The 12,255-nt window shown below is 42.3% G+C and overlaps 1 protein-coding gene across 1 annotated transcript in view; it reads left to right on the plus strand.

The window, feature by feature from the left end:
- Positions 1–12,255, plus strand: part of LOC125486897 (complement C4-A-like) — a 179,844-nt gene that overhangs the window by 6,365 nt on the left and 161,224 nt on the right. Inside the window, exon 3 of the mRNA XM_048616449.1 lies at positions 2,850–3,030. Within this exon, the coding sequence (XP_048472406.1) occupies positions 2,850–3,030 (181 nt within the window). The remainder of the gene's footprint in view (positions 1–2,849; positions 3,031–12,255) is intronic.

Raw genomic sequence — 12,255 nt, forward strand, 5'->3', positions numbered from 1 at the left:
GAACCCCACCTCCCCCAAGATCATTGGTCTCTGTCTTGCCCAGCTGTAACTGACCATCTTGTACCAGTTCCATCTTCCCAATGTACCTAGAACCTTATTCCCTCATCTTCTACAGAATTTCTCCAGCCATGTATTTATCTGGTTTATACTTCTAATTTTATTCTTGCTTCCAGTGGCACTGGAAGTAGTCCTGAGATTATTGCAATTGAGGTCTTTCCTTCTAATTTATGTCCTAGCTCTCTATATTTTTCTCTAGGACTTAATCACCCTCATCCTTCACAATGTCCTGCTGCTGCTCTGAAACATGCTTCATTCTGGCAATAGAGGGGGAGCCATGTTGTCCTGGAGTCTCTTTTCTGGCCACTAAACGTGGAGATGATATTTCCCATCTGCTCTGCTTAGACCCAGCATCCGTTTGGACCAGGTGTCAATTGATGAAGCACCAGACCCAAAACTTAACCCGACATTTCCGTACTCCAAACCAAACATCACACATGCACCATAGCCAACATCCCCTCGATCACACCAGCATGCACTCCGACTCATTGACACTCACCACCCTCTACATAATATTTATTCTTTCTTCTTACTTTCTCTCTAATCCTCTGCCACTTATCTTGAATTTATGACTCTTGGTTTTTGAACTCTATGCCAAGGAAAACATGTTCCGTCTATGTCTACCTTTTACAAAATTGTATATCTCAATTATGTCATCCCTCAGGTGCCTTTGTTTGAAGGAAAAAACAACTTCAACCTCTCCTATCTCTCCTCATAGCTACAAGTTTCCATCCCTGACAACATTCTCTGCACTCTCTCTAGATCAATTATATCCTTCCTGTAGTGTGGTGATCAGAACCTCACATAATACTCCAGTTGTGCCATCACCAGTATCTTGTACAGATTCATCATTATATTCTTTTGTATTCCATACCTCTGCCAGTGAAGGAGTGCACTTCATACGGCTCCTTTGCAATCGTATCTCCCTGTATTGACACCTTTGGGGCCTGTGCACTTGCACACCAAGATCTCTCACTTCATCTACTCCTCTTTGTATATTCCCATTTATTGAGTATTCCCTTTTACTGTTTGAGCTCCCTAACTGCATTACCACACATTTATCAGCATTGAACTCCATTTGCCACTTTCCTACCCACTCCACCAACTCAACAATATCACTTCGGTGCTTACACTTATCCTCTATACTATTCACTACATGGCCAATTTTTGTGTCTTCTGCAAATTTCCGAACTGTGACTTGAGGGAATAAGGTTCTAGGTACATTGGGAAGATGGAACTGGTACAAGATGGTCAGTTACAGCCGGGCAAGACAGAGACCAGTGATCTTGGGGTGGGGGGGGGGGGTTCGAAGGGGTCGGTGTGGGGTTTGCTAATGCTTTTCAAAAGCGTTTATACAAGAGTTGCCGGGTTGTGGAAAGCTAAGCAAGGAGGCAGTAGAGGTAGAAAGAAGAATAGAAACAAATCTAAATCCTTAATGTATATAAAAAAACAAACAGCAGGGTTCCCAACACAGAGTCCTGTGGAACACTATTTGAAACAGCCATCAACCAATGACCCTTTGTTTCCTGTTGTTACTCAACTTTGGATCCAATTCAACACATTACCCTTTATCCCCTTGGCATTTGCTTTTTTAACCAGTCTGCCACATGGGACCTTGTGAAAAGCCTTATTAGAATACATGTAGACGCCATCCACTGCACTATCCTTGTTGATCCTCCTTGTCACCTCCTCAAAGAATTTAAATCAAACTTGTAAAGCATTATGTTCCCTTAACAAAGCCATGCTGACTATTCCTGACTAGTCTATGTCTTAACAGTAAATCTAGTCTCTCAGGATTGATTCTAACAATTTGTTTACCACGGAGGTAAAGCAAACTACAATATGATCCTCAGAGCATTCGATATATCGTCCCTTGTTTCCTTTGATAACCTAGGATACTATTTATTTATCTTTCGATCTTCAAGTAGTAGTTTGCACGAATACTTCAGTTCTGAGTACGCTGAATTTAGTGAATATTTCATGCTCATCCTTCAGTAGAATATAATCATCATCGTCTCCTTTATGACTAGAAATAAAAAGTGAAGAACACGCTTGGGTGACTCAGCGTTTTTATAACTCGATGAATAAATCGAAAAATGGCTCAATGATTGAACGTTTACAGAATAGTTCGTTGCTTTCTACTGGTATATATCTACAGACATGTAATTCGCAACACACGTGACTTTCTCAAAAATCTTTTCCTTTGCTCAGTAGTACACAAGTTCTACAGCATCCGCCTGCTTTGCGATTACGTACTGACTGATACATATCATGAAATTAAAAAAAAATCGCTACAAATACTCAGCAGCTTATGAAAGGTGTAGTGGCAAAGAAGATCATTTTCACATTTTTGGCCACCTCTGAAAAAAGTTGGAGAAACTGAGAAATGATTGTTTTTCAACAAGGAGTGGTTAGGACAATTAATAAATAAAATGGTCTAATTGGCAGGAAAAGAAAGAAATTGATGTAAATATGGTTTTCACCCTGAAGTCAATAGTTAAAGTCAGCCATTTTTGACTTTTAAACGATTTGGAATACGCTTAAAATATTGTTATTTATCTGATGACATTAACATCAGGGGTTCTGTATTATTATTTCAAACAGACGATTTGGTCTTTGAGGCAAAATATCAGGAGGAAGGAATGAACGACATGAACATTTTGTAACAGAAGGGAAAAATGAAAAAAAAGTCTGTCTTAAAACAAAAAGTACTGGAGAAACTCAAGCAGAACTGGCAACAATTGTGGGAAATAAAACAGAATTAGCATGCGTAAACCTCCTTGTTCTCACAGGTTTCCCAAAAGAAGGTTAAGGAGCTTTACCTTTGGCGACGTCGGCAAAAGTATATTTACTTGGCTGCTGAGAGTAAGGAAATTCTCAAACAGCGAAGGATGGTGCCTGTCAAACTGTCCAACAAAAAGGGTTACATTTTCATTCAGACTGACCAGCCAGTTTACACCCCCGGCCAAATCGGTGAGTCCCACAGTGCATGACTTATTGGGGGGCGGGGGATCAACTGTAGACAAGCACAGATACAACAGCAGTTAATATAACAAAAGCAACAAGAGAACTAGTATTTCTTGACATTGAACTTAAAACTTACGATGTGTATACAAATAATAGTTCATATCTCGCGTGTGCATTTGTGTTTCTAATGCCATCATCAGGGGAGTGATTGCTTACGTGAGTCTGTGTTTGTTTGTAAACATGATTCTACCTGCACATGTATAGGCTGAGCATCTATTTACCGTGCAGGAGCTGGCATTTGGTTGTTTGTGTTTACGTTAACGTTTCACTAAGTCCGTTTGCCTGTCTTTGTGTGCGTTAATGATATTTGCGTACCTCTGTGTGCCTTTCGGTGTCTATATATAGATGTGCTCGTATGTCTGGCTGAGTGAGTGTATCATGCTCCGTGTTTTTGTGAACGGTTGTGTGAGTAATTGTGCGGAAGGTTCTCTGAGAGCATGTTTGTGACTGGGTGTGCATCTGGAAAAAAAGACTGATTCGACGTGTAGTTTAAAGTGCGTGTTAAAGTTACGACTTTTACAGGTTTTTGTGCCCAGATATTATTGTGTCTGTGACTGTTTGCCTGTGTGCAAAAATGTGTTTCTATTGAAAAACTCTGGGTGTTTACGTTCATAAGTGTAAATTTGAGTGTTTGCATGTATATTGGTGAATTATCACGGAGTTTCCGGGAATTCCCTCCCTAATGGTATTGTGGGTCAACCCACAGCAGGAGGACTATAGCTGTTCGAGAAGTCAGCTCACCACCACCTTCTCAAGGGCAACTAGGGATGGGCAAGATACGCTGGCCAGCCAGCGACACCCACATCCCACAAATGAATCAAAGAAGACACGGTTTAGACTCAACCAAGGTTATTTGTCTCGTTAAAACTTTGGTTTAGACGTGGATAAAATACTTTAAAATGAGACTGATTGTACTCGTCATTAAAGCAAAGTGGGATCCATTTTAAAAATAGGAGCTGCTGCCCCTCTCTCCAGAACCCCAGAAGATAAGTGTAAAGAAAGACGAGTAGCAAAGAGAGGAAGAAAAGCAGGTGGCTGGCCTGGGGCAGACCGACCTGCTGTGCCGGTGCTGCCATCTCTCCTCCGTGATGCCAGGTCCCGCTCTCTTGAGTGCGCGATAAAAAGCATCTGTAAATGTGTCAGAGGTAGTAGGAACTGCAGATGCTGGAGAATCTGAGATAACGTGATGTACAGCTGGATGAACACATTTCTCAGATTAGAGACGAGTTGAAAGTAGTATTCTCCAAGGATCAGTGTTGCAACCCTTGCTTTTTCTGATGTATATAAGTGATTTGGAGATGGATGTTGAGGACAAAATCTCCAAATTTGCAGATAATACAAAGCTAGGGAGAATAGCGAATTGTGAAGATGATGGTGAGTGCCTTCAGAGGGACATTGACAAATTGGCCAAATGGGCAGACACCTGGCAGATGAAATTCAATGAAATGTGAGGAAATGCAGTTTGGTAGAAGAAACACAGAGGGATAATAGAGGCTCCATGGTAGAACCTGGAGGAGAGTATAGAGGCAGACAGACCTCGCGGTTCACATACATGATTCTCTGAAGGTGGCCAGGAAAGTTGAAATAGTTTTTAAAAGGCTTATAGGATCCTTGGATTTATATATAGAGGCAGAGAGTATAAAAGCAAAGTGGTCATGCTACACCTCTACAAATCATTGGTCAGACCACATTATGGAGTTTTATGTTCAGTTCTGACTATATTATTTATTGAAGGATTTTAAAGCCTTGGAGAGAGTTCAAAGGAGATTTATTAGAATGATACCAGGAATGAATGATTTTAGGTGCAAGGAAAGATTAGAGAGGTTGGGCTTGTTCTGTTTGGAGCAGAGAAGATTAAGAGGTGATCTTATTGAGGTGTTACAAAATTATGAACCATTTTGAAAAGGTAAAGAAAGATATTCTAATTGCTCCAGTTAGCTTTCCATCCATTGACTCTATCTATACTTCCAGCTGCCTTGGGAAAGCAACCAACATAATCGAAGACCCCCTCCCACCCAAGTCGTACTCTGTTCCACTGTCTTCTGTCAGGCAGAAAATGTTAAGGTTTAAATGTGTGTACAGATAGATTCAAGAACAGCTTTTCCCCCCTGCTATCAGACTTCTGAATGGATCTCTCAAAATGTTAATTCTGATCTCTCTCTTTTTCTGTGGCTGTAACACTGTATTCTGCACACTGTTCTGCCAGCCTGATGCACTTTGTATGGTACAATCTGCCTGTATGGAATGCAAAACCACACTTTTCACCGTACCTCGGTACATGTGACAACAATAAATCAATCGGTAACTAGGGGTCACATCTTCAAGATTGTCAGCAAAAGAGCTCGGAATGAGATGAGGAAAAGTGAGGAATGAGTCCGCGAACTTTTCAAAATGTTTGCCTTTATTTCATCTTATATGTTGACTACATAGTTGCAAGTTGAGATCTCTGCAGCAACAGTTTCAATCATGCTTTCTATACACTTGTTTTTACTTGATCCTCCTCGAAATCTGAAAATAATGGGTCAGTACCTTCTGTTAATCTATTTCGTGACATCTTCCTGGGACGTACTCCAATAAGTTTGTACAAGCCATTCCCCACACACTTACCACAAGATGCAGGCAACAGTCTATTCATCACGTACTCATATCTTTTACAAACTGATTTCCTTAGTTTTGACCGTACCTGCAAGTTAATTGGTCTGTGCTTTCAATCTCAGTTTTAGAGTCATAGAGGCAGAGTCATATAGCACGGAAACAGACCCTTTGATCCAACTTGTCCATGCCGACCGAGTTTCCCAAACTGAACCAGTCCCATTTGCCTGTATTTGGTCCATATCCCTCTAAACCTTTCCATTTATGTACCATCCAAATGTCTTTTAGATGTTGCAATTGTACCTGCTTCTACCACTTCCTCTGGCAGCTCATTCCATATATACACCACCCTCTGTGTGGAAGAAGTTGTCCCCTCAGGTCACTTTCAAATCTTTCCCCTCCCACCTCTAGTTTTGGACTCCCTCACCTTTGGAAAAAGATCTTGGCTATACCCTTTATCTACGCCTCTCATGATTTTATAAACCTCTATAAGGTGTCCTCCAATGCTGCAGCACTGGAGATGCAAAATAAATTGTGGAATCCGGGGACACAGATTTTTATCTGTTTAAGTTTTGATTATCATTAATAAGTTTTCTGTTCCTTCTTAATTATGCTGTTCTGTGCAGTTGAGTCAGGAATGAAACCATTAATGTACCTTGGCATACATACTGAAAGAAACAAACGCTCTTGTCAGTGTTTGGAATAGAATACTGACTGGTTTTTGGAGAGTTGAATGCACATAAAAAAATTTTGTATTACCTTCCTATTTTGTCTTGTCTTCTTGGTGTGAGGGTCAGGCATTTCCTCCTATTTTACATCTATAAGCATAATGTCCCTAACTTTGCAGCCTCTGATGCATTAATGTTCAAGTCTTTGTAAGCCAGAACTGGAGCCACTGCTGTTGATGGTAGCACTCCTTCCACATATGGTGATCCGTGAGAGGGGAGGGATGATGAATTTTCTACATGAAACAGTACGTTCCTTGGCTTGCAACTGTTCCTACCTTTGGAGATGCCCTTTCATATGGCAAATAAATATACTGATTATCATTTGTTCAAATTGAATTAAGGTGAAACATAAAAAGATAGAAAGTAGGTGCAGGTTTAGGCCATTCGGCCCCTCGAGGCTGCACCACCATTCAATACAATCATGGCTGATCATGCAGACTCAGGATCCCGTTAGCAGCAAGAACTACATCCAGCTCCCTCTTGGAATATATCTAATGAAGTGGCCCCAACATCTTCCTGTGGGAGAGAATTCCACAGGTTCACAAATCTTGAGTGAAGAAATTCTTCCTCCTCTCAGTCCTAAATGGTTTACCCCTTATTCTTAGGCTGTGACCCCTTGTTCTGGCCTTCCCCCAACATCAGGAACATTCTTCCTGCATCTAGCCTGTCCGGTCCCATCAGGATTTTATATATTTCGATGAGATCCCTCCTCATTCTTCTAAATTCCAGCAAGTACAAGCCCAGTCAATCCAATCTTTCCTCATCTGTCAGTCCTGCCATCCCAGGAATCAGTCTGGTGAACCTTTGCTGGACTCCCTCAAGTGTCCTTCCTCAGCCTAGGAGACCAGAACTGTATACAAGACTCAAGGTGTGGCCTCACTAAGGCCCTGTGTAACTGCACAGAGAGATCTGGGTGTTCAGGTCCATTGTACCCTGAAGGTGGCAACGCAGGTTGATAGAGTGGTCAAGAAGGCATATGGCATGCTTTATTCATTGGACGAGGTATTGAGTACAAAAGTTGGCAGGTCATGTTACAGTTTTATAGGACTTTGGTTCGACCACATTTGGAATACTGTGTACAGACCTGGTCGCCACATTACCAAAAGGATGTGGATGCTTTGGAGAAGGTGCAGAGGAGGTTCACCAGGATGTTGCCTGGTATGGAGGGCACTAGCTATGAAGAGAGGTTGAGTAGATTAGGATTATTTACATTAGAAAAACAGAGGTTGAGGGGGGACCTGATTGAGGTCTACAAAATCATGAGAGGTATAGACAGGGTGGATAGCAAGAAGCTTTTTCCCAGAGTGGGGAGCTCAATTACTAGGGGTCACGATTTCAAGCTGAGAGGGGAAAAGTTTAAGGGAGATATGCGTGGAAAGTTCTTTACGCAGAGGGTGGTGGATGCCTGGAACGCGTTGCCAGCAGAGGTGGTAGAAGTGGGCACGATAGTGTCATTTAAGATGTATCTAGACAGATACATGAATGGCAGGGAGCAGAGGAATATAGATCCTTGGAAAATAGGCGACAGGTTTAGATAGAGGATCTGGATCGGTGCAGGCTTGGAGGGCCGAAGGGCCTGTTCCTGTGCTGAAATTTTCTTTGTTCTTTTGTTCTTTGCAGGAAGACATCCTTGCTCCGATACTCAAATCCTCTCTCTATGAAGGCCAGCATGCCATTAGCTTTCCTCACTGCCTGCTGTACTTGCATACCAACCTTTCAGCGACTGTTCCACCATTACATTCCAGGTCTTGTTGCACCTCACCTATTCCTAAACTGCCACCATTCAGATAATAACCTTCCTTCCTGTTCTTACAACCAAAGTGGATAACCTCACATTTATCCACATTATATTGCATTTGCTCACTCAGCCAGTCTGTCCAAGTCAATCTTCAGCCTCTCAGCATCCTCCTCACAGCCCACACTGGCAACCAGCTTAGTGTCTGAAATCTGCAAATTTGGAAATATTGCATTCAATTCCTTCATCTAAGTCATTAATGTGTATTGTGACTAGCTGGGGTCCCAGCACCGAAACCTGCGGTACCCCACTCCTCGTTGCCTGTCACTCTGAAAGGGACCCATTTATTCTAACTCTCGGCTTCCTGTCTGCCAACTAGTTCTCTATCCATCTCAATACATTACCTCTGATACCATGAGCTTTAATTTTGCTTACTAATCTCTCGTGTGGAACCTTGTCTATTCTATTGGTCACATCACATTTCAACATCTTCCAAAAATTCCAGAAGATTTGTCAAGCATGATTTCTCTTTAGTGAATCCATGCTGACTAGGACCAATTCTGTCACTGCTTTCCAAATGCTTAGCTATAACATCCTTAATGATTGACTCCAGCATTTTCCCCAAATGCCTATGTCAGGCTCACCGGCCTATAATTCCCCATTTTCTTTGTCCCTCCTTTTGTAAAGAGTGAAATTACATTAGCTACCCTCCAGTCTATTGAACATCTTCAAGAGTCTTCAGAATGCTGGAAAATGATCGTTAATGCACCTGCTATTTCGAAGGCCATTTTAAGTACTCCTGGATGCAGAGCATCAGGCCCTGGGGACTGATCAGGTTTTAATCCCGTCAATTTCCCAATACCAGTTCCTGACAAATAAGGATTTCCTTATTAGTTCCACCTTCATGCTTGAGCCTCTGTCTCCTAGCATTTCCTGAACATTATTATACACCTTCGTGAAGACAGATCCAAAGTACTTGTTCAACCGGTCTGCAATCTCTTTGTTGGACAAAGTTAAAAATCACACAACATCAGGTTATAGCCCCACAGGTTTATTTGAAAACAGTAGCTTTCATAGCTCTGTTCCTTGCTCAGGTGTTGTCAGAGCTCCAAAAACTAGTGTTTTCAAATAAACCTGTTGGACTATAACTTGGTGTCGTGTGATTTTTGACCTTGTCCATCCTAGCCCAACACCGGCACCTGCACATTGTCTCTTTGTTGATTATGCATTCACCTGGTTCTAACTCCAAGAGACCTACATTTGTCTTCACCAGTCTTTTTCTCTTCTTGTATCTATAGAAGTTTTTGTACTCAGTTTTCATGTTTTCCGCAAGCTTACTTTCATATTCTATTTTCCCTTTCCGAGTTAAACCCTTTGCCCTCCTCTGCTGAAATTTAAATTTCTCCCAGCCCTCAGGTTTGCTGCTTTTTCTGGCCAATTTATATGTTTCCTGTCTGGCTTTAACTCTGTTCTTGATTTTCCTTGTTAGCCCTGGTTGAGCTACCTTCCTGTTTTACTGTTATGCCAGACAGGGATGTACAATTGTTGAAGTTCATCCACGTGTTCTTTAAATATCTGCCATTGCCTATCCACTGTCAACCCCTTAAGTATCCTTGGCCAGCTTATCCCAGCCAATGCATGCCTCATACCATCAAAGTTAGCTTCCTTTAAGTTCACTACCCTAGTTTAGATTAAGTTGTCATTCTCCATCTTAGTGAAGAATTCTAACATTTAATGGTCACTCTCTTCCCCAGATGATCTTGCACCATAATGTTGCTAACTAATCCGCTCTCATTACATAATACCCAGTTTGGGATGGCTTGCTCTCGTTGGTCCCTTGATTTATTGGTCAAGGAAACCATCCTTTGTACATACCAGGAAATCCTTCTCCATCGCATTGCTATCAGTTTGGTTAGTCCAATCAATATGTAAAGTGAAATCAACCATAATAACTGCATGCATCTCTAACTTCCTGTTTGATACAGTTCCCGGCATCACAACTACTATTTGGTGGTCTGTACACAACTCCCATTAACACTTTTCTCCCTTTGGTGTTCTGCAGTTCCACCCATACAGATTCCATTGTTCAGACTAATGTCCTCCCTTACGAATAAGAACAAAGAACAAAGAAAATTTCAGCGCAGGAACAGGCCCTTCAGCCCTCCAAGCCTGTGCCGATCCAGATCCTCCATGTAAACCTGTCACCTATTTTCCAAGGATCTGTATCCCTCTGCTCCCTGCCCATTCATGTATCTGCCTAGATACATCTTAAATGACACTATTGTGCCCGCCTCTACCACCTCTGCTGGCAACGCGTTCCAGGCATCCACCACCCTCTGCGTAAAGAACTTTCCACGCATATCTCCCTTAAACTTTTCCCCTCTCACCTTGAAATTGTGACCCCTAGTAATTGAGTCCCCCACTCTGGGGAAAAAGCTTCTTGCTATCCACCCTGTCTATACCTCTCATGATTTTGTAGACCTCAATCAGGTCCCCCCTCAACCTCCGTCTTTCTAATTTAAATAATCCTAATCTACTCAACCTCTCTTCATAGCTAGCGCCCTCCATACCAGGCAACATCCTGGTGAACCTCCTCTGCACCTTCTCCAAAGCATCCACATCCTTTTGGTAATGTGGCGACCAGAACTGTACGCAGTATTCCAAATGTGGTCGAACCAAAGTCCTATAAAACTGTAACATGACCTGCCAACTCTTGTACTCAATAACCCGTCCAATGTATGAAAGCATGCCGTATGCCTTCTTGACCACTCTATCGACCTGCGTTGCCACCTTCAGGGTACAATGGACCTGAACACCCAGATCTCTTTGTGCATCAATTTTCCCCAGGGCTTTTTCATTTACAGTATAGTTCGCTCTTGAATTGGACCTTCCAATATGCATCACCTCGCATTTGCCTGGATTGAACTCCATCTGCCATTTCTCCGCCCAACTCTCCAATCTATCTATATATTCTGCATTCTCCGACAGTCCCCTTCGCTATCTGCTACTCCACCACTCTTAGTGTCATCTGCAAACTTGCTAATCAGACCATCTATACCTTCCTCCAGATCATTTATGTATATCACAAACAACAGTGGTCCCAACATGGATCCCTGTGGAAAACCACTGGTCACATTTATCCATTTTGAGAAACTCCCTTCCACTACAACTCTCTGTCTCCTGTTGCCCAGCCAGTTCTCTATCCATCTAGCTAGTGCACCCTGGTCCCCATGCGACTTCACTTTCTCCATCAGCCTACCATGGGGAACCTTATCAATCACCTTACTGAAGTCCATGTATATGACATCCACAGCCCTTCCCTCATCTATCAACTTTGTCACTTCCTCAAAGAATTCTATCAAGTTGGTAAGACATGATCTTCTCTGCACGAAACCATGCTGCCTATCACTAATAAGCCCATTTTCTTCCAAATGTAAATAGATCCTATCCCTCAGTATCTACTCGAGCAGCTTCCCCACCACTGACGTCAGGCTCACCGGTCTATAATTACCTGGATTATCCTTGCTACCCTTCTTAAACAAGGGGACAACATGAGCAATTCTCCAGTCCTCCAGGACCTCACCCATGCTCAAGGATGCTGCAAAGATATCTGTTAAGGCCCCAGCTATTTCCTCTCCCGCTTCCCTCAGTAATCTGGATAGATCCCATCTGGACCTGGGGACTTGTCCACCCTAATGCCTTTTAGAATACCCAACACTTCCCCCCTCCTTATGCTGACTTGACCTAGAGTAATCAAACATCTATCCCTAACCTCAACATCAGTCATGTCCCTCTTCTTGTTAACACATTAACAATGTCTTAATCATTCCTTAACCAGCAACGCTACCCCACCTCCCCATCCTTTCTGTCTGTATTTCATGAAAATTGAATAACCTTGGATGTTGAGTTCCTATCCTTGGTCACCCTGCAGCCAGGTCTCTCTGATCCAAATTACATCATTTCCATTAATCACTGTTTGTACAGTTAATTCATCTATCTTTTTACAAATGCTCCTCGCATTGGCACATAGCCTTCACGCTCATTTTTTTGACATTTACTGCTCTTCTAGAATCATTGTGAAATGTGGCCCTTTTTAAAACTTTTATCTTTGGTTTC

Source organism: Rhincodon typus, chromosome 35, assembly GCF_021869965.1.
Source record: "Rhincodon typus isolate 14 chromosome 35, sRhiTyp1.1, whole genome shotgun sequence".
In the NCBI taxonomy this organism is placed as follows: Eukaryota; Metazoa; Chordata; class Chondrichthyes; order Orectolobiformes; family Rhincodontidae; genus Rhincodon; species Rhincodon typus.